This window comes from Pagrus major, chromosome 19 (genome assembly GCF_040436345.1).
Source record: "Pagrus major chromosome 19, Pma_NU_1.0".
In the NCBI taxonomy this organism is placed as follows: Eukaryota; Metazoa; Chordata; class Actinopteri; order Spariformes; family Sparidae; genus Pagrus; species Pagrus major.
In genome coordinates this window covers 24,864,794-24,888,713 of record NC_133233.1, presented here as the reverse complement: position 1 = coordinate 24,888,713, position 23,920 = coordinate 24,864,794, and the positions used below count along the sequence as shown (strand labels likewise).

The 23,920-nt window shown below is 40.6% G+C and overlaps 1 protein-coding gene across 3 annotated transcripts in view; it reads left to right on the top strand.

The window, feature by feature from the left end:
* LOC141014487 (cadherin-12-like) overlaps positions 1-23,920 on the top strand; it is a 57,050-nt gene that overhangs the window by 9,690 nt on the left and 23,440 nt on the right. For all 3 annotated transcript variants that reach the window (XM_073488300.1, XM_073488301.1, XM_073488302.1), the window contains exons 4-5: positions 903-1,070; positions 4,444-4,631. In XM_073488300.1, coding sequence (XP_073344401.1) covers positions 903-1,070; positions 4,444-4,631 — 356 coding nt within the window. The remainder of the gene's footprint in view (positions 1-902; positions 1,071-4,443; positions 4,632-23,920) is intronic.

The window sequence follows — 23,920 nt, the reverse complement described above, 5'->3', positions numbered from 1 at the left end:
TCACACCAGCAGTGTTTGCCGGTAGTGGGCTGCTGTTGGCTTACTATCTGGGACAGTTCAAAGCATATGAAAATAGGTTCATACATATCACACAGGCAGATACGGTGGAATCTGTTGCTGATTATGCTGCTCATCCCAGAGCTTTACAGAGCACACACTGAGACTGTATTTCAAACCGGTGCTGGAAAAAATCAAACTGTTAAAGAAAATGTTTGCCCCCGCTGGGCCTGCAACTATCTCCAAACGCACATCAACAAGGGGAACAAACACTGGGAGGAAAAAGGGGAGCAGTGGGAGGGGAACAACAACAACATATGTAGCATCACGCATGTCACAGAATTATCCCTCGTGCAGACGGACATCCACTCTTCTCCCAAAAAAAAAAAAAGACAGAACCTTCAGAAATAAACACGATCTTTGATTTTGGCTTCTTACATGTGAGGGGGTTTGCGGATCAAATGGTGCATCCTCACCACGTTAAATGAAATACGAGGGAGGAAAGAGTGAAGACCCACCTATGCTGCCTGCTGCGCTTTAGCCTGCCAACCTCCTACTGACCTCGCTATTAATCTGCAGTACAAACGCTCTCTGATCTCAGGGTCTCTGATCCTCAAGTGAATCATTATATGGCTTCACCATAGTTCCCCTATTGAATGTCAAGTGTCTCCAGTTTGTGAAAATGACCTCTATTTCAGCCGTGGTCAGAGCCACACGTGTAACTTCTTCCTGCAGAGTGGGCTCCATAGGTGAAAATATACAGTAGTAAACTGAGCATGTGGCGTCCAAAATATTTCCCTTGTCTTCGTTCATTCCACTGTGTCTGTATCTCAGTATCCTCTCTTCTTCCTCTGTTTCTCATTGCTTTATTATCTGTATTTCTCATCCATCTTGCTGTACACCAGGGGTTATAAAGACAGCCTTGCCCAATATGGACAGAGAGGTGAAGGAACAGTACCAGGTATTAATCCAGGCCAAGGACATGGGGGGCCAGCTGGGAGGGCTGGCCGGGACCACCACCGTCAATATCACCCTCAGCGATGTCAACGATAATCCACCCCGGTTCTCCAAAAGTGAGTACCATTAGTAGATGATAGACATTAAAATATAATGGCTGTTTAACAACATCCACTGTACAGTAATAATGCAGATGACCAGACGCAGGTACACACAATTGTGATGACAAAATAAACACCCTGCAATTACAACAGGGCAGAGGGTATTCATCATGCCATCCCTTTGTAATTGGTTTTCATTATTTGTCATTATATGCTGTCATAAGCAAAGGCCTGTTTATTTAGCATGATTGCATCTCCAGCTACTACTCCTGGCAAATAAAACCAGGATTGGGGTTATTTCGCTCATGGGGCATCCTTCTATATTTAGATCAGGGTTGAGCTGATGATGGTGCTGCACCAGGGATTGAGTCAGTGTATTTAAACACTGTATTTTATCCAGTATTTTGCATAAGCTGCTAAACCAGATTAATTTGATTGTAGCGTTCACCAGGTCATGTAAAAAGCCAAGCTGGGGAAAAAAAAAAATACTCATTGGTGTAAACACATTGATCTCTGAAAGCTTCTCTACAGATCCTGAGCATTAATATTAAACTGTGTGCAGAATGTATTCTATTCCAAAACAGCAAGGGTACGACAGGAAAGCAGAAATGCTGCTCTGTATGGATGCAGTTTCTTCAGGTATTGTGCTGTGACACCAAATGTTCTCCTCTGAATGTAAATACAGGCACTCAGACGGTCAAGCTCCTTTGGCTGTGAGGAAAAAGATGATATTTCCATAATGCTGTCACAGCACTGAGGTTTGGGCCAAGTATGGCAGCTCCTCTGCCCTGTCCCAAATCCTCCCTTTGTCTTCCCCTCGTTTCCCTCTGTAGAAGGCTTACAGGTCAAAAAAATGTGTGATGGCCATATTGGAAGACCACATGGAGGACCACATCAGATGATTCAGTTTATTTATGATATTGCTGCTGGATCCATCCCACATCTGTCTTTCCTTAAACCCCTTTTTTCCTCCCTAGTTATTATGGATTCAGTGTTTTTAAACCATCAATCCACTGATTGAACCTCTCTGCTGCTGATGGTACCAGATGTGGTCATTGCTAATAGCAGTGTGTAGACCTCCATGTGGCTTTGCTGAATAATCATAGAAGCTTGTTAATGCACTGTACTGAGAGTGCCACATAACAGCTGTTTGTTAACTTCCCCTAACCTTCAACTCATGCTGTTTTGGCACTAGAGCGAGCCAACAAAAAGAGACGTCCTTGTCCGATCCTTGAAAAGACATGAACCTTGAAGGTGTCCTTGAAAGTACTTGATTATTTATTGAAATTATAGCACCAAAATTCATTCATATTCCTTGGCTCCCCTCTCTCAATCCTGGGATCAACACTGAGGAAAAGGCTAAGATCCACAGTAAAATTGAGGAATAACAAATGAGAGAGAGTGCTATAACATATACATCACAGCAGTGTCAGTATCTCACAACCCACTCGCCAGAATAAATGTTTGCAATGTATGTTTTTGCAAAACCACCTATTAAAACTTTATGATTCTTTATGTTGCAACATTACATTTCTTGAGATTCAATTTTCAATTTTCCTTTTACCCTGGCTCTGGTTAAGTTAAGGCACAAAAACCACTTGGTTAGGACGAGGAACAGATCATGTTTTGGCCTAAAATACCTGTTTTGGTCACCACAAACATGGCTGCCCCGAGGTCTCACTAAAAAACACCCGATTTTGTTGCCACGAACATGGTTGGAGATACCCCAAGGTCCCGTTAAAAAACCCTGGTTTTGCTGCCACAAGCACAGCTGCAAATAGCTCGACTTCCCGTAAAAAATATTCGCTCTTTGTTGACACAAACACAGATGGAAATTGTCCTGAGTTCTCCTTCCAACTATCCAGTGGCCTTTTGCTTACAAATGTTAAAATGCCATGGTCCCGCATCAAAAATATCCTGTGGTTTAACTCTCACAAATGTTGCAAAGCAGACTCAGACTCCCCTCCACCCCCTGGCATGAAAGTCAGGGAATAAACATGTAATGGGCACGCGATATGGCACGTTTTGTAGACATGTCAATATGGTATTTAGCCTATGACATACACAAATTTGAATTTATCTGTGGTACCACCAACATTTAATGCTGGCAACTGGGCTGTATCTCATGATGTGGAACAACTGTGAATATAGGACTGATCAGCTAAGATTTACATGGAAAAAAATACAATAACATTTTTCAATGCTCGAAGAAGAGGCTTGTATTTTGATTCAGTTTCAGTACGTTTACTTTGGTCTTACACCCAGTAAAAAGAAATATCCTCTCTGCCAAGCAGCATTCCTTTTGACCCATCTAGTGCCCGACACTCCTGTCTGGCTTATTGTAGACATTTATGTGCAAGTGCATCCATCTCCAGGTTTGATGCCATTGTGTGTCAAGTAGCACTATCCTCAGAAGGACTATCTAAGACACTCAGATTCCTCTCTGGCACATCGTTTTACTGGTGAATGGATCCATTCTGAAGCTCAAGTTCAAGTTGGGTACAAGTTCAAATTTGGTCTTGTGTGATTCTTGTAGCCGAGAAACTTGTCAGGAATTTCTTTAATCAAATGTTGGAATGTGTTCAGAGGCTACACTGTTTTCGGGCAGTGTGCAGTGTACAGCCTCATGGAATTCACTCATTCTCTTACAATGAATAGTCCAAATAAATGTTGTCTAACCTTTGACAAAACGCCAGTTTTAAAATGAATGTCATATTTTCTGACATTTTTTTTTTTAATTGACACAGTTTTGAGCATAGAATGGGATGCTTAATTCCCCCTAAATATATTCCAAGTGCTCAGAATAATTTTTACATTATCATAGTGTTGCTGAATTGCCCATGGCAGCTCCATGATGCCACCAGGTGTTCGCACTAGATTTGTATTGCCACTGTAAAGTTTGAATTTCTCTGGCACAAGCAGATGCTTTTGTTCAAACAGCAAGCCGTCTCAGAGAGTGAAGGGAAGCACTGAGAAAGATAAATTCCCACCTATTGTCAAGTGTAAGTGACAATCAATCAACACAAACTGTTGTTTCCTATTTTTCTACCCAAGTCCTCAGCAGTGATTTCTGCTGTTGGGAGTATCAAAGCCTCAGAGCTCTTGTGTTTGTTGATCGCACAGGTTATGCGAGCCAATTACAAGATGCCGAGCAGCCTTGATGTCCAAACACGTCAAAATTGAATAATGTCATGCTCATAGCTACAGGACTGACTTCAGACAGAAGCATATCAGCTGCTTGCCTGTGGGTGGATAAGACATCCTTGGGTGGGTGCGGGACTACATGAAGGAAAGAGAATGTGAAGAAGCTCAGTGTTTGCCATCGGATGTCAAGTGATGATAATAAATGAGCCAGTCTGAGTCGACTCTGATGTTTGTTTGTTGACAGGCTTCTTTCACTTAAGAGTTCCCGAGTCCTCTGCAGTGGGATCAGCTGTCGGAAGGATCAAAGCCCACGACTTGGACATTGGGAAAAATGCCGAAGTAGAGTACACCATTGTGCCAGGTGACGGAGGTGCAATGTTTGATATCACAACCAACGAACACAACCAAGAGGGAATCATCATTCTCAAAAGGGTACAGAGTCTCAGACACTAAGACACAATGTGACACATATACTGTGAATTCTTATATAAAAGCCAGTATTCAGTATTCAGTATCATGGCAGCATGGAGGTTTTGAGTTCGCATAACTGAGTTATTTAAGTAAAGTAGACAAATCATTTTAAGTCGTTAAATTCTGAGGTAATCAGTTTTCCTGACATTTTAAAAGTAAAGTCAACTACAGTATTTGTTTCTGAAGAACAACAGATAATTTTAAAGTTTGTGTTTGTTTATGTTTAATTTTCAATTTTTCTCCCATCACAATGCTCTGGTTAGGTTTAGAAATGTTCAGAAATGTCACTAACACTGCTAACACTTTAAACTTGTTGCGAAAAATTTATTTGTAAAACGGTGCCCTAGGGGGTTCAGACAACATCCTATCCTGACAGTACCATAACATGTTATGTAAGCTAAACAATCTGACAATGTGAACAGCAGGGTTTTTATAAAGAACTTATAACGAGGCAATGCACAGAGTTGTCACTCGGGACTTCTGAAGTGCTGCTCTGGCTTGAAAACTGCATTGTAACTTCAGTTTTTTCTTTCATGCTGGAGAGGCTGTCGGAACCTGTCCAAACCTTCCCTGCCACAAGAGATCAACACATAAAAGAAATACTATAGGAACCATCAGGAACACTTGCTTTACTCAAGGAAATTTAAAAAAATGAAAAGAAATCATAGGTGACAGGGCACAAGAGAGATTCACGGTAACACAACAGAAAGACAAAAAAACATCCTCAAATCACACAAACATACTGCATAGTACATATATATACCCTCCCTCAGCAACTTGGAGGTGGGGTTGTTGCAGCACCCCTAGAGCCACTGCTTCCCGCAGGATATGTCACTCTGTGTGTTATATTAAGCCCCAAAGCTTCCAAGTGCTACTTTTCCAAAGGTGATTTCCTTACCTTTGCAGTATATTAAACATTTGCATGCACTTATTCCAGTGAAAGAAACGAGTAACAAGTAGCCATTAACTATGAATATATATATAAAAAAAATCAAATAAGATATGGTGTCGAAACAAGATGTAGCAGCAGGACACTTGGCAGATGCTAGGGCTGAACCTGTGATCTCTCAGCTGTGTGATGTTGCTCTCAAACTGTTTGTCTCCTTCCTGTCCATGCCCTAAAGCACAGCTCAGAGCAATGGCATAACTCTCTCTGAGCTCCTGTGCTATATAAAGCATTCACTCAGCATGCCAGGGCTCATTTAGTATGCCATATGTTCTTTTTGCTAAATGGATTAATACATCGGATGCACGGTGACCCACAGCAAGAGGTCTCGGCCTTTGGTTGCACTTTCCGTGAACCACGGAGGAAAAGTATCTAATTTAATACAAAGTTTTACCACATATAGCATTGGTGGGGCTGTGATATCTCTCCACTAAATGGCAAGTGGCACAAAAGCACCAGTGATATTAGAGAAATTTATTACTCCTAGGATAAACCCTTTGAGGTCTATCATCTCATTTTCAAGGGGGACCCACAACTGCCAGAGGTGAAAGGAAAAGGACATTACAGCCACAGACTAAAATTAGAGGGAGAAATAGAGTGATCCAGCCAGTGCAATGAGTACTAACCCACCAAATAGCTCGGCTATAATAAGACTTATTATGCAATCAATTATTAATTTTAGCCTATGTATAAAAAATTTAAAAAGCTCTGTTCCAAGATTCAGTTCATTCATACTTCAAAAAAATAGCATGACCTTATATCCTAAGGAGTGAATTAGCAAATGATGGATATTTAATTTCATTTGAAGTACGCCACAGCGTAGCTTTCTCCAAATAATTATGTGAATAATAGGACATTCAATAATAGAGCTTTACAAGTGCTAAATGGTGGAGCGTGTGTCCCATGTACAGAGGCTTTGTCCTCGCTGCAGCGGCCCCGGGTTCGAGTCCCTGCCTGGGGCCCCTTGCTGCGTATCACCACCCCTCTCTCATCCTGTTTCCTGTCATCGGAAGCTGTCCTAACAATAAAACCATACACAAGGCCAAAAAAATAATAAAAAACAAAACAAAAAAACAAGTGCTCCATGGTAAAACCTATCAAAGTATTCCTCTTCGCTGGTAACATCAGGTTTGTTTTATTCAGAGGTGACACTACAGGTGAATAGGGTGAAATGTTTAACCAATACCATGAAACTTCTCCAGTTGATTACTTACATTAAGACAATTATTTTTTGTCTTACAAGTTTTTTTAAAATGTATGTTTAAATAGGCAATTATATCAGAAAATGTTATGGCTGTCAATATACATAAAAGATCCATTTTTCACCATGTTTTAGAAAATAAAATGTAATATATATCAGACTGTGAATGATATATGAACAAAGCCCTCTGTGAAAACCTTGAGAATATAAATAAGAATAAAACTGGAAAGGTTTGGTGAATGTAAGTGCTACTGAAGTGGAGATTTCCCGCTCAGAGTATGAGAAAAAATGCATTTTGAGGAGACAGCCTTCATAGATATGTATTGTAAAATCACATACATTTTTAGACAAATAAATGGTGAATAATAATTTCATCCAATAGATATCACCATGAAACTTCAAATGAAAATTTGCATAAATGTCCAGAACAGAAATCTAAACTAAACACAAACAGAAGCAAAACAGTAACACAATACGAAGGTGGTAATTACCAATTCACATATTTAAAATTCATTTATTACCTCAATGTTATTACCTCAATAATCACCTCAAAATTGATTGAAAATCACCCAAACGTGGCATTTTCCACCGAGCAGTTAATACAAAGCTGGTAATTTCTTTAACACATTTCCAGGAAACTTCTAACTGGTTTATGCTTAACTCCTGCAGAACATTGCCAACAGAGCCATTTTAAATTCAAATCATTTCTGTCTTACTTCCCTCAGCAGGCCACTAAATAGACGTGAATTGTTGCAGTTTAATTTCAGACTAGTTAATACTAACATCTGCTGATCATGCCAGCTTACCACCCAGCTAGTTTATGCCCAGCTTCTGAAGGTCGGTAAATTAAAAGTACCTTTTTTTAATCAGTTACATTTTCATAATTTTAGCATTCCAGTCTTATAAAAATAAATTGGCATTTTGGAAAATTGTTCCATAGTTCACAACAACTCACTTCATTTAAGTGGCCTGCTGAGGGTAAGTTAGACAGAAACTAATTTGGAATTAAAATGGCATGATCAGTAGAAGCTAAAGTTGTTGGTAAATACCACATACCAATTTTTGGACCATAAATGTTTGTTTTGGACATTTTCTTCCCGCTAGTCTGACAGAAGACATGATATGTGGGCAGAATAGGCCAAAATCTCAAAACTGACCAGTGCATGAAAAAAACAATGTTGTAGCCTGTTGTGTCTCCCCTTAAGTCAGCCCCTCATTTGTGTCCATTCTCTGTTGTGACACTCTCCTTCGGACATGCCTAGTTAAAGAAGATCCATCAAGTCCAGGCACAGTAAATAGAAATAATATCATCCTTCTACCCACAGGCTTGACTGTGGAGAGCAACAGCATGATATTACTTCCCCTTTGGACACTGAAAGCATTCAACTCTGTGACAGTGGGTGTGTAATATGCATTTATGTGTGCTGCATGAGCAGAGAATGAAAGAGTCTCAGTATGGCCTCATCACAGATTCAGCAACCAACTCTTTAAAGGTACGCCTTCTTTTAAACATGTGGCGAGCATGAATGCATCATCAAGGGCATTAATAGAAGCATGTACATGAGTGAAGACTTCATTAGACTCACCCGTTTGCCCTGAATGTAAGAGCTATGCACAGAGGAATCTGGGCTTGCAGATGTTGGTTTGTTTGCCTCTCTAATCTGTCTGGTATGCTATGGCATCAAGTATCGCAGGCTCGCCAGGGTTAGTAAACAAGACTGTGCAATGTGCAGTTTTCATATTTGGAGCCAGGACTGAATAACAGAGCTGCTCACGCTTCCACACCTCTGCCAGCACGCTATTAAAATACATCATGTCAGTGTCACTTGAGCAGCTGGTGAAAGTTTGCCTCAGCGTCTCACTGAGAGTGTGATGTAACAGTTAAGAAGAATATAATATGAAAGTGTTAAAGTCAGAAGGTTTCACTCACACATCAAATTCCACAGGTGCACACATATGCAATTTCCTGTCTATTTGTTTGCCTATACACGCAGGCAAATGAGTATAAGTTTTCAACCTGCTGTGTTGTTGCACACACACACACACACACACACACACACACACACACACACACACACACACACACACACACACACACACAGTAAGACATGGCTCACACAAGCCCTTGCACATTGACTCCTTCATTCTCTGTATTGCATTTCCCTTTGGCAGGATGCACTAGACCCCTGTGGTGAGTTTAAATGTCATTTGTTGTTAGCGCTACTGACTTTCAAAAGAAAAAAAAAGGAGCTGCAGAGCAATGCTAAGATGGCATAAAATGTCTCTGTGATACAGAAATGAAGCATAATGTAAATGTCAGAGAGTTATTTCTTTTTTGGTAAGAAATGCTCTGATACATGAATGAGATGGATTCATTCATTCTGGGCTGAGTTCTCTTGTTGAATGCTGTTTGAGTTTTTGGTACATATTGGACTTATCTCAACACTTCTAAAGCAAGTTAAATACAGATATTTTGTAAGGAGAGGTCCCACATGGATCACAGCTTTACAGACAACTCGTTCTGCTTTACCATAATGTCAGCAATAATCTTGTTAGAGCAATCTTTATTATTTACATAAAAATGGATGTCTCATTTTGATTTGATGAATCACATAGCGCTATTGGTAGACTCGCTTATGCTATGTCCTGTGACATCAGTACAATAGACAATAGAGGAAGGAATCACAGTGTAACTCGTGATACGATACAAGATACGATACCATACAGTTCGTGATAGGTTGCCCACGATAACCATAATAACACGATAATTCTGTAATAGTCGATACATTGCAAGACAATCATTCAACAATACACGAATTCTGTCTAAGTGAAGAATACAAAATAGCCCTAAAAGTGCTAGAATTATGTTGTTATTCGCGGCATTGTGGTCTCAATTTTGCAAATTTTGAACTGAGATGAAAAAATGTACCAAAAAATGCATAGTGTTTTCTGCTTAGTGCCTCCTTATGACACACACACACACACACAAACTGCAACTTGTCCACATCCGTGTGTGTCATCAATGTAAAATAGCCATAAACTGGCATAAGTTTTGAAGGATACAACTATGCCTCACTAAAATCTGTAAAAACTAAATCTTTTGTAAATTAAGTTTACAGAAGTGAACTCAAGTCAGATAAGTATAGGTAAGGGGAATCTGTTTTGTGCGGCTGCATGTTTTAACAAAAATATCAATATTCGGCGCCAGTGTACCAGTAATTTTATCACAAAAGGAAACGATACGATATGTTGCCGTATTGATATTTTGTCCCGGCCCTAATAGACAAGCTGAAGTAAAATCAAAGTTTTAGTCACAGACAGTCACAAACAGTCTGTCCGTCCTCCAAAACCTTGCCACTTTACACAGAAATTCACTTATGGAAGATAAAAAAAAAGTGTGTCTCATTAAATCCTGTCTTTTCCATGCAAATTCACCCTCAACAAAATCCTTGAGTTGTAAAACATCTGTTTTTTTTTTTTGTCTCTCGTTTCATTTCATGGATACAGCACATATTTCATCTGATTGCAAAGGTAATGGGCAAAAAAAGTGCAGCCAATTCTATCTGTCTTTGTGCCTTTCAGGGTATTTCTGATGTAAGTGTCTAAAATGTTCTTTGGGGGAATGCAAATCCGCATTTGTTTTCCTGATGTATCAGGCTGAGGTATTCGTTAACTGGTACATTTTTAGTACATGCCCCAGCACACAAGCACACAAAGGTGTGCCATGCTTTGATCCCCAAAAATATGCAGCTGAGTGAGTAATTGATTCCCTGCTCAGTGTAAGAGCTCCCTCAGTATTCTCTGTGCATGTGTTTGAACATATGCAAATCTGGGAGTGTTAATCATGCATGTGTGCTTACATACTCTAAATATACTGAATGAGTGAATTGTGCAAACAGTCGTGGTTATAGATCACAGAATAGTGACCTTCTCATAGACAGTAATGGAATAACAGAATGAGACAAGAGGCAATTATGATGTAAATGAAGACAGTTATTTGTTTACATCGTGTATACCCTGGATGGATGGTGAGGATGCATCATTCCTCCTATTGTTTTACTTGCAGCGTTTGATATGCTGCCATATAACAATGAGCCAGTGTGATGTATTCCCTCCAGTGGTAGGCTACCGCACAAAGGCATTGTTGATAGGGGACATTCTGATCGTCTTTAACTGACCAAACCCCCCCTCACAGTGTAATTTACTAAACAGCATGTGCCTCTGCCCGTGTGGGATTGTGATATTAGCAGGACACGGACCAGAAGAGAACGAATGAGCTGTGCCATGGAAAGGTGTGGGGAGTAGGTAGCTGGAGACGAAGCCTTTATGAGTTGTTCACTGTGTTCCCAGAATACTGACCCGCCCACAGACTTGTCTTATTTTCAGATTGGTGGAATATCCCCAGAGACAGGTGTGCAAATGTGTGCAGACAATCTCTCTCTCAACCCCTCTCCCCCGCTCTATCCGTCTCCTTCTCTTTTGACTACCCTCCCTCGCACCAGCGTCGGAAAAAACCCAGCAGGACAGAGACGAAAAGCCACATTGTACACACAGAGCAGAGTTTGGCAGACCCCAAATTAGAGACTCAGGAAGGTTGGTTATGATAAGAGGATCAGGCTGAGTAATGGGTTCAAAGGATGATCGTCTGTTTCCCAGTCTGCCGATACAGAGGGAGAGGAAAAAAGAGGCACAGAGGCATGGAGGGGGTTTGCACATCCCATCTGCAAAACATAGGATTATGGGAGACAATAGATCAATCCACCAATGAAATTCCCAAGGAAACGTGCAGACAAATGTGTGCAGACAAATGTGAGCACATGGAGCGACATACTGTACATGAAGGAGCACCTGGAGGGACACAGCCCAGCTCTAACACAGCTACACATACAGCATGCAGAGAGCAATAGCGCTCCCACACATGAGGAGCGGCGTCTTGATAACCTTGGGTGGCGTTGGCAGAAATCATTTTAAGTTAGATTAAATGTCGTTTGTCCATTTGCATGTTTATTTACCTCCTCCTGGGAGAAAAAAAGATGGCAGATATACGTAATTGAAATTTGCTGTTGTAAGCCTGGAGGAGCGGCATTGTTTAATGACAGCATGTGTGGCACAATATTTGCTGGCTCACATTCAGGGAATCCATTTTAATACAGGACTATCTCCTCACTGTACAAACCGAATGCCCCCGGCGGCCACAGTGCATTGAATAAAGAGCATTTGCTGCAGACCTCTGGCGCTGCCTCTAAATCCATTGCCCCAGAGTGTCAGAGGATTTCACAAACACATTGTAGAGAAGTGCAGGTGACTTGTGTCCTGCCAACTGCTGCATGTGCACCGCAAACACTGGTTTACTCTAGTATTAACAGGCAAAATATGTAGTAGAAGTTAATTATGACCATAGAAAATAACTAGGAAAGATTTTTTTTATTACAGAAACGTTCTCATACTCAGTTGTTTCGTGGTTCTTTGGGTTGTAACTAAGGTGTTATGAGCTTATTTTTAATGTGTTGTTTGGTGTTCTGTTGAAACATTTCTTTCAGTTGGTTACCAGGGTGATCAGGGTTGTGTAGCGTAGTTGATGTTGATGGGGTAGCTTCGGCTCTGAAGATAGCGCTGGTCCATCAGTTGCGGGGTTAGCGGTTTGATCTCATCCACATGTCCTTGGGCAAGACACTGAACCCCAGTTGCTCTCAGCAGAGATGGGAAGTCGAAGACTTTATGACTTGACCTGAGACATGAAGACTCAAATGAAATGACAAATCTGTGTTGTCTTTGTTAGGTATTTTTAAGGTATTTTTTTAGTCTGGCTGTCAGAATTTCACTGTTTAAAAGTGATTGGGAGAGAATGTTTTTGGGATTGAAAAGAAGAAATTAAGAAATAAATTAGCTTTATGAAGACTTTTTTTGCTTGATTACATTTATTTCACTGAAAATCAATAATCACATTAAATACAAATTAAATTGATTGTCACACTGGTTAGATAAATGGGTCAATAATATCATCATCAGACAGGGTCTTATACTTTTTCTTCTTTATTTATGAAGACAGTGCTGCAGATAACACTGCAGTATCTTGGGTGGGAAAAAGTGACTTGACCTGGGACTTGACCTCACTTTACTTGACCATCCCAAGGAAAAAATGACTTGGGACTTGCTTGAGATTTGGACCAAATGAATTGAGTCACATGTCTGGCTCCCAGTGGCCAGACTAGGGACATTGGTGGCACACTTAAGAGCGCTTTGTCCAATTAAGGTTGAATAGTTCTAGACTGAATCTCAGTGATATTGGGCCAACAACAACAGTAACTTCTTGGTAGACAACTGGCGGTTAAATTGCAATGTGGACATTAGTGTCTGTGTGTTTGTTGGTTGGTTAGTTTGTCAGCAAAATAATACAAAACTCCTCTAAACTTTAATGGAGGATGGGTCTCGGCCCAGAATAAACCCCATTAACTTTTGGTTTGTGAATCTGGATAGAAGGACAGATCCAGACATTTTTTTCTCACTTTCTTCAACATTGTGAGATAGTCGACATTTGCGTTAATTTCTCAGGGAATACTGCACGGATGATGAAAAAAATCAGATGGCTGGTATCTGTAAGTGAGTACGAAAGAGGACTGTTGGGCTTTGGCGGAGGTGTGCCATTTTAGTTTATTTCTGTTGGCATTTTGAGCCATAACTGTGACATTTCATGATATACAGTTTAACAGGGTGATACATGCTTATTTTATGTGCTGTGTTGCTTTGCAAGTGTCTGACAAAACAAATCTACCCAACAGCGACATCCCAGCGGGGGTTGGACTACCTGCTAGTTTTGGGAAAACTCAAGCTGTCATTTTCTTCAGTCTGTGGGCCAACAGGTAAATTAAGTCTCCAGCCTAAGGTTAGTTTAGATTTGTTACTAATGACATAGAATTAGATGTATACAGGTTTCGGAGAGTGAAAGTTCTGCACTGTACGATATCCTCAAAAAGTATGTGTCGTGAGGTGAGGTGAGGTGAGGTGAGGTGAGGTGAGGCGGGGTGAGAAGAGGTGGGGTGTCCATGACGTGCACTGCTTTTTGTAACAATCCCATAATGTGTTGTGTTGCACCCTATACTTATCTGTGATGACACAAAATGAGTTTGAGTCTCTCTGTTTACCTCTCAGTATGAAGTAAATTATATGGTGTATGTTGTATAGGGAATATAAAATGAGTGAACAGCAGTGGGATTTCTGACACAACCAGAAACTCTGTTTTAATGTTTCAGCACCATGGACAGAGACAGAGAGAGGAAGGAGGGAGACAGATTGCTGAACTACAGTATATGCTGGATCACTGACTCTCTCTCTCGTTCTAGAACACTGATTTCAGACCCGCTAGATGTTTTGAGGTATTATACAAGTGTATAATTGATCCACCCCTGAGGTTTTAATCAGGTAACAGTCTAAAAAAAAAATGGCCAGTGATTCACCCGGCTTGCATAAGGTGACATTTTTTTCCCCACTTCTACATTCAAGTGATTAATGTCATGGTGTTGCGTGACATTTAAGAAAAAAGCTTGTCACCAACAGAGTGCAAAACTGATAAACATGTGCATACACAACAAATGCCATTAATTGCCTGGATTGCAGTGGCTCGAACGTGGCCCCATTTAGACTTCCCTGAAGTCAAAGCCATTGGCACTACTGAGGCAAGAAGCCTTTTTCATCCTTCCTGCCATCAATTAAGGACTTAATTTCACTAAAGCCAGACAGTGACTGCAGTCTAATTTCTCTATCAGAAATGTCATTACTGGGCCGTTTGAACAGTAAATCATTTCAGAGAATGGGGGCTGTTACTGCCTTTCAGTCTTGATGAGATACTACCACGCAGTAAAAAAAGTAATGGTCAAATGACAAAGGTAATGAACACTCTGCTAATTTGACTGAAGGCAGGACAACAGTGTGTAATGTTAGCTGAATACTAAGGAACACAATGGACCGTGGTCTAATAAAGTTTTCAGTCTATCCAAAGACACATCTTTGCATTTTTAAAATGACAAAATGTCCTTGTGACAGTGTCTGAAACATAATCTCTATATTGCCATGGGGTGACTGCAGTATATTATAGCTTAAAACTGATAGCATTAGTATCTGAGAGCTCATCCAGTGGCATGATAGCAACTGAGCCTTGCTCACGGACAGGAGTTGAAACTAATCTATTGATTATAGTGCTGAATGTTCCAGTGGGAGGTGAAATGAGTTATTTTAGGCCCTGGTGTGAAAGGAGTCGAAAGGAGGAGAAAAGAAGGAAACAATACCTCTGAACAACAGGAGATCCAGGTGCCCGGCACAGATGAATAACGCCTCACCGAGCAACCAAGCGGGGAGCGATGTGTGTGCGCATATGTCTCTGTGTATGTCTGGTTATGCATGTGCTGCGTGCGAGTGAATGAGTACAAAGAGAGAAGAAGAAGAAGAAGAAGAGAGAGAATGACAAAGAGGCGGCTGAGGTGGTGCTTTGAGTCGATGAAGTGCCTTCTCTCTGGTGGCCTGGGGAGGCGTGGGTGTAATAGATTAAACTAGTGTCTCGGGGCTCATCCCATGGCTAACCCTGTCCTATTAAGAGTGGCAGTGCGAGTCTTTCACAGTCACTCCTCTCCACTGCAGTGTGGACAGGGCTGCTGGCGAGGCTCTCAGATGGCACTCCACTGTTGTGAGCACTGGGGGGATGGAGATGCTCCGAGGCAGCCAAGGACACAAACTGATGTGACTGATGGCAGCACAATAAAGTGAGCATCTCCTCTCCACAGTGTTAGGACCCCCCGGTATTCAGAGGGACATCAAATGACTCTCTGGGGCATGTAAGTGTTTCTCTACTGATGATAAGCTCATTGTGCTTTGTGGTCAGTTGACTGCTTATGGTGGCTGGAGGTCTTTAGCATTGTTCTGCATGGCGGAGTCTCGCTGAACTGTCAGTCAGTGACTGCAATGACCTTATAAAGAAGTCACTCATACTCAACAGATATATCAGGCCGGACTCCAACCACTGAGTCATAAATGCTTAACGCCAAATCTCAGCTGAATTTCTCACCCTGAGGTAGCTTTGCATCCCAGAAATAATGTGTTAAGCTTATTGGGCATTGTTAGGACTGTTAGAGCGTACTGCAACCCAACGGGAGAATCTCAAGCTTTTAGTTGAGGGGCTCTGTCATGTGGGATCAGGAGGTTATGGCCTCGCTAGAAATAACCATCCAGACATGTTCTCATGTTGCTGTTTGGAGTAATATGCTGGCTCACACAGCTGCTATTAGAATTGTGTGAGATTCTAGTTATGTTTGGCTTGGCTTTGATTCCCTCTCAGAGGATGAATCATGTGAGGGGGTGTTAATGATTCATAAATTGTATTGTAAATATATAATACTGTGTTTAATTGGATTTAAGACTGCTCTGCATATCAGAGATTAAACAGTATTTTTCCAACCTATTTAATCTTCAGCCTCCTCGAGTAATACCTGTGTTCAGCACAAACAAATGACATCAGCCTGCTGATGACTTGCTGTGCTGCGATAGTGATTCTTCAAGGAGGAAAGGCGAGATTCCCCCATGGGTGTTGGCAGAAGACTGTCCCACTTATTATTGAGTGAGCGTAGCTGAGGATTGAGAAGATCATTGAACTCTGCTATTGTGATACTGAACGGAAGATGAGAACCTATTCAACATGCATATCGTCCTGCTCCTCCCATCCCCAAAATAACCCGCAAGCTGGAGAAAAAAAAAACAGCTGCAACTAACACTTTTGACTGCGCACAGAACGTGCTGTGGGGGAGGGACCAGAAACAGACCCAAGTATCAAGTGAGAAACAGATTTAAGTTGAAGGATTTTCTCTTGGTATACCGTCAGCAAGCACACCCATTGTTCAGTATCCACACAGGTGTATCTGACTATTTAAGGATTTTGTAAGGTGTGCAAGGTCTAATACTGTACCTGTGAGATGCCTTGATTAGTCCCCTGTTGTAAATGAACAAATTCCCCTGGAACATAACACGTTCAATTGGCAAGAAAAAAAAAAAGTTCCTTCATTCAGTATCACTGCCAGTGCAATGAAGGTGCACATTTACATATCAAAGGGCGCAGCACCATGTCTAGAATTTCAAGTGTGTTCTGTTGTGATGTTGAAGAGCAGCAGCACTGACATGAGAGGAACTCGGTCTGTCCTCCTTACAAATTCCTCCGTTGATACACTTCCTTGTTGTGTCCGCAGTAACCCATAAAAGCTGCATAACAACTGACGCTGTAATGAGACACTTCAAACGAGTAATTGAACATGCATAGGTGGGTGCAAGTTGTTTAAGGATAATATATGTGTGGATATGGGTAATAGTCACTCACGCTGCGCCGGTTCTGAGTGCATAAGTAGGTCATCTTCGAGGAAGGGGGAAAAACGCAAAATGATACATGCAGTCTGAGAATGAATGGCCGTCTTTCTCTTCCTGGGAAATTTCCCCTATGGCCTCCCGATCTGATTTGATTCTCCCTAAGTCAAGCGTTGACACATTAGCACGTCTTCTCATTAACTCAGAGTTTCTCATTACCCCCTCCTGGCCCCATTTTATTCCTATTTAACAACAGATATCCCAGAAATACTCGGAACATCGTGTGTCTCAGACACATTAAAAACGCAGTGAAGCTCTGAACATCATTTTTTTTTTCTTTTTTGCACCGAACCAGAATATGTAAATGAATCTGTGGGATTTGCTTGACACTTAATCATATGGCTGTCCATGCATTGTTCCATGGGTGTCACACAGGCTTCTCACTCCTCCAGCTGCTGAGGAAATGAGCTGCATTTGTTCCTCTCATGTCACCTCTTCTTCTTGCTGCTACTTAATGAGTGCCTTTACTAGCAAAACCAATAAAGCCTGATTAAATACTTTCGTGCATACAGGAGTGATTAAACATGTCATATCAACTGAGTAAAGTTTTAAAAGTGTCAACTATTGATTTATTTTACAATATCACCTGACATGGATATCATTCAGGGGAGAGAGTTTCATTTTATGTAACACGCCCTCTGGTGGTTATATTGCAAGCACCAAACTCTTTGAGAAATAGAGGACGCAATAACGAGTAATAATAGTTTAAAACAAATGATAAATTGTTGATATTGTTAGCTTATTAACTGGCTAATTGGAGCATCTAAGAATTACTCACAAATAAGACTATTGTCAGATAGAGTGCATCTGATTCTACAGCAGTTACAGCATCTCATAAAAGTTATTAACTGCTTGCAGATGCATGTTAACATTAAGATAATTAACATTTGTAAATGTTGGCTTCTAAAGTCAATGAGCGGTAACTACAGAAGCAGTTAAGTCTTGAATGAAATGGTTTAATTTAGCAGGCTGGCAGACAAACTGTGTAACAGATTTAGGATGATAAGCAAATTATTTGACCCCAAAAATACTGACAGAGAACCATGATAATATTCAAAAAATGTTTGCTACCAATAAAATGTGTAATTTTGGTTTACTTGTATATTTAAATTAGTTGTTCAAGAAAAGAAACCTCATTTTGAGCGTTGAGCTGATTTTTCTCCTCAATGAGTGGATTTCACTACTATCTTATTAAATTACGTGGAATAACACACTAAATTACCATGATGTTGGTTTATCAAAATGTATTTTTGATATGATATTTTTCAATTGCAGAAAACAGGAAGGGGTGAAAATGAAGATGTGAATTTCATTGTAGTGAGCAGATGCTAGCTGTTGTTATCTTACTGTGACGTCTGTGATGTCTGACGGAGAGTTTTGCAAATGTGATAACAGCTTCTAGACCCTTCTAGAGTATACCAAACCAGTCTTAACTTAGTTTTCACAAAATATGTTAGCCCTAGTTGTTTGGCTTTGGAATGCTGAATTAGCCTGCTAACAATTTCGAGTTATAGCAAAGTAACTGTGAGTCCGACGCCGCGCTTTTGAATGTCTAACTGCTTCTCGGGCCAGAGCTATAAGGCCGGGAAGATCTCAGCTATAAATAGCTACAATCTTAAAATAGCTCATCAAACCAGTCACTTTTAGCTTTACTGAGTCCAACTGCACCTTAATGATATTTCTCATGCTCAACTGTCTTAAATTTAGACATTATTTACGCACATCATTTGTGAAATGGAACTACGGGATGCCAGCTGTGCTTGCTAGGAGATTTGTGTCACGAGTGCGAAGTCGGAGCGTGAAGCGAGCATTTCCCCATCACACTCCGTGAGTTTCTGTCTTCTGCTAGCAGAGGATTACATGAAAATTAGACAGTTATAAAGGGTGAGAGTTTGGGCCTCTATCCTAATTGTGGTGATGCAGCAAGTTGAGATGGAAAGCAGGGCTTCTCCTCATCCCCAGTGAGAGTCTGGCTAATGAGGCCTGGTGTACACCTCCTGCTGTCCACCTCCCCAGCATCTCCTTCCCTCCTCCTCCTCCACCTGTGCACGTATTTCAGCTGAGCTTTGCATGCCTGTCTAGATGTGGTGGTAAAGGACACAATATGATATTCAGTGGAATAGGGCCTTTTTTTGTAGGGTATTTAGCTTGCATTTCTATACAGGTTTTTAAACACATCCAAGTCCAATTCATTCAGTCATTTTATTTTCAATTCATTGAGGTTACACACTTCAAAAAGAAATGCACAGAAGACAAATAAAAGACCCAGACAATGAACAGACAAAGACCAACAAAAACATAAATAATCCTCCTCCGTATTGTAACTAAAATAACAATGATATGCTAATGAGAATAGGGACTAAACCCTTTGGGGATCAATTATCTCAAAGTTGCAAAACCTTTTGATATAATTTCAGCATAGTCATCTCCAATAACAGCTATAACAGGGCTCAAGACAGAGAAAAACCCATGCAAGACTCCTCTGAGAACACTTCTAAGCCTTTCCAATGGGAGTAGTTGTGGAATATTATCAAGCCAACTCGAAACAGATGGTTTGTCATCGTCTAGCCATTGCTTTAAGAGTGCTAAACAGGCACAGTACCATAGAAGATTATGATTAAGCTCAATGGGACAGTGTAATATGGATGATACAACAACATTTAAGAATCAGTGATTACAGTTTTACAATCACCAGAATAAATGTTGGAAAAGTACGTTTCAGCAAAACCACATTAGGTTAAAACTTTACGTGTCTTTTGATTTAATTTTCAACTCTTGTCACAACACTATGCTTATGGTCTGGTTAGGTTTAGGAGGGAAAAACAGTTGGTTAGGGTGAGGAAAACACCATCTTCTGACTTAAAATACCTGTTTTGGTCACAACAATCATGGCAAGAGATGGCCCGAGGTCTCGTTAAAAACACCTGGTTTTGTTGCAACAAACATGGCTTGAGATGTCCAAAGCTTTCAATAAAAACACCCCGGTTTGGATGCCAAAAGCATAGCTGGAGATGTCACCTAAGTCTCATGAATTCCAATGACTGCTTGCTGCTGAGAATACTGATAATACTTGAACCTAACAGTTTATTGTCAATGTTGGTATTTTTATTTTCCTCCTCAGCAGATAAACCTGGTGAATGAGTGCCTCAATCTGCTGCTGACCATGACCTTCCTTTATAAAGGGATAACGTGTTTAAACAACTTTGTATGTGTAAAAATCTGAAGAAGTGTATAGGAGGCAGCATGCATTCCTCTTAAAGTTGGCTAAATTATTTTGCCTTCATAGAGATTCCTGCTGTCTTCCACTCACTGCACAGGGGTCAACTCAAGAAGGATTCAAGTTGATATTATCAACAAGGTGCAGAAAAGAATATCTGCTGCTGATAGAAAACGCCTTTTGTTAACTATTCCACTTACTCACAATAAAGTTATCCCTATTATCTGATGAGTGTTTATGTTAACATTATTCAAAAATGGTACGCTTGATAGTTAAAGTGACTCGAGATTTGCTACTTGAGATTCAAGGTCTATCCATACTGATTCAAAGTCTTGTGCCACCCATTGTGATAGATATTTCATATGTGTTTTTTTCTCCCTGCAAGATTGGTGATACATTGTTTTGTAGTCAAATTTATTTTATGTATTTATTATTGGATGTCATTTAGATGACATTTGTAAAACCAGAAGATGACATTGTGCTGTATTGCGATGTTGCTTTGTAATCCCATGTGGGATTGGCCAGACAACTAACTATAAAACTAACTAACTAACCTTGAAAGTTTGGTTCTGCAGGACCTCCATGATCCACAGGCATAAACTCCAAATAATGAGAATGTTTTGATTGCATCAATGATTCCTTTTTACCGCGCCGACACAACTCGCTCTTTAAGAAGCAAAGTGCTTTGAGTTCCTTTTGAGGCTGATTTCCAGCAATCTGCAGGAGGCCAGTAAACTGTAATAATGACAGCTTGTAAATTGTAGGCCCACTTTGTAGATGTAACTTAGCGCAAAATCTTTTAGTTTGATTGTAGGGATCAGCATTTGAACGATACCCTCAGTGAATTCCATTTTTTATACGGGACTATTGCTTCAGGGAGCTCGGTCTTCGCTCAATGTTGTCACTTCTTGAAAGAGATTGAAAGGGACAGAGTGTATTTCCTGTTGAAGGATCTTATAGCTGTGCCTAGCCAGTTGCATCTGGCGCACTGTAATCAAACCAATCATGGTGGTTGATGGTCAATGATTGCTTTCAGATTGGCTTGCCTTCACATAGCTCTCTCTCTTTTCTTTTTTTTTCTTTTTACGGACACCTGCTGTAGCTGCGAGACTGTGAAACCATGGAGATGGAGGAGAGACACAGTGCCGGAGAAGCATCTGCTATCACTGTGAAATCATGATTGCACAGCCCTGGGTCATTTCTAGTGGTTGGACTGTAATTAGTTCACTAATTCATGTGCATTTAATTTGGACAGATGACTGGTCATATTTATCTCTCATCTCAAAAATCTGCTTTTTTCATAAAAACATCCTCCAGTGCACCTCCCCTCTCACATTCCCTGTTTCTTTACAGTTGCACACTTTGCTGTGCTATTACCAGCTGTTTCCACCTGTAGTCTTTTTAAAAACAACATTCCAGGAGAAGTCCTGGGGCTGGAAGATAGCATTGGTGCCATAGTGGTTACATGTTAGTCAATTTGAAATACACAGAAAGGAATGTCTCTCATGTGACTCCAGGCCAGCAGAGCGTGAACGACTGCAAGCTCGCCAAGTATGGTTGGTCACACATGAGAGAGCAGGAGACAGGCAGAAGTACGAACACGGGTGTCACCGCTGTCTGATGTTTACACCTCAGCAGCCGACATACCGAGGATGCAGATTCCTCCCTTCGACTAATTGACTCCGGGCTGATATGTCAGAGGCTTGAGGAGATAGAACATGGACCCCTGAGCTGTTGTTTGGAGATGTCTTGTAATGGGGCTTAGTTCTGCTGAACCAAGTAACTGTAGCTTGACTTATTCACACTGAGAGGGCAGGATGTTAACCTGGTCATGACCCAATGTCTGCCTCTCGTGAATTAGGTGCCACTATACTATTGGGCTGACATTTAAACAACAAAATATGTACACAGAGCACAGCACAGGGATCATTTTAAATGTCTGAAATATTTTTAGTTTCTTTTGCTTTGCGTTTCATTTGTTTTCAGTCCAGTCGCCGGTTAAGATTTGGGGGCAATTTGTTGAGTGTAACCCAAACCAATCTGTAGCTGTTTGTTGTTTTTGCCACCAATCCAAAGATTCACTTCTATAGATCAGTGTTGACTACATGTTTAGTAAACAAGCTAAGTAACAGTGTTTAATCCAAATTCAGCCGGGATTTTTGGGGGTTTGGTGTAAGATTGTAATTTTGTCTAATTATTGTCTACCCAAGATTTTCATGTTTGTCAATGTTTTAGTTCATTTTGTATAAGGAAAGGAAAAAAAGAAAATAAAAATGTAATGAAATCTTTCAGGGTAGCCACCAATTTTACACATTAAAGTGTGTTTACAGGTCTACTATATACTTCTGCATATGTGAAAAAAGTAGAACTTTTGTGGCTCCAGAGCAAGCTGCATGTAATCTCCAGTAATGTCACTCAGTGGCTTAGTTGCATTGTGGGTCATGTGGGCCCCAGGTTTTGAGAAGCAGTCCATTCCTCCAGCATTACACTCCTATAACATGGTTAAAGAGTTTTATTTTTGTGATTTCCTGTTTTATGTTTAAGTTTATCCTGATGTGTCATGTTCTACTTTGCCCTTCCTTTCTCTGTCTGTTTCCTGACCTTTTTTCCTGCTCACACTCTTCCATTAGTTAATTCCTCCCTGTGTATTTAAGCCTATGTTCTCCACTCACTCTTGTTGGTAGGTCTGTTTTCATCCTGCGTCAGTTTTTGGAAAATCAAAGTACATAACATTCAAAATCCAAAACAAAAGGCAAGCAAAAAGGCTTGCAGCAATACAGGAGTAATCCACAAGCAAGCTAAACTAAGTACAGACCAAAAACAAAGTACAAACCAGTATAACACAGGCAGCAAAAGCAGGTAAAGCACAGTGGGAAGACAGGACCAGGGAACAGACAAGACACGCAGAGACTTGGGATGAAAACAGAGGAACCAACAAAGAGTTTAGGGAAAACACAGACTTAAATACACACAGTGATAAACTAATGGAAGACAGTTTGAGCTTGTAAAAGGGTGGGAAACAGACAATGACAGAAAGTGGAGAGTAAAGCATGACACATGACTATAAACTTTCAACATAAAACAGGAAACCACAAAACTAAAACTCCGGACCATGACAGTTGGACTCATTATGGACAGTTTGAAAACAAAAGATTGAAATTGATACAACATATCCAGAGATATCACCTTTTTTATTCCTTTTCAAAACCTGGCTTCTACATTACCCACAATGCAACTTACAGTAGCATCTGAGTGACATCACTTGAGGCAATTTATCAAATTACATGCAGCTTCCCCTGGAGCCAACAAAAGGCTTTATACTGCTTTTTTCACATATGCAGTCATACTCCCCAAGACCTGTTAAACACACTTTAATGTGTAAAATTGGTGGAGTTACCCTTTAAATAATGTAAAAACAAAACTCCAAAGTACGGTTTGCACTTTGTAATACCATGTCATTTGCAAGTGTTCAGTGTAAATACACTTGA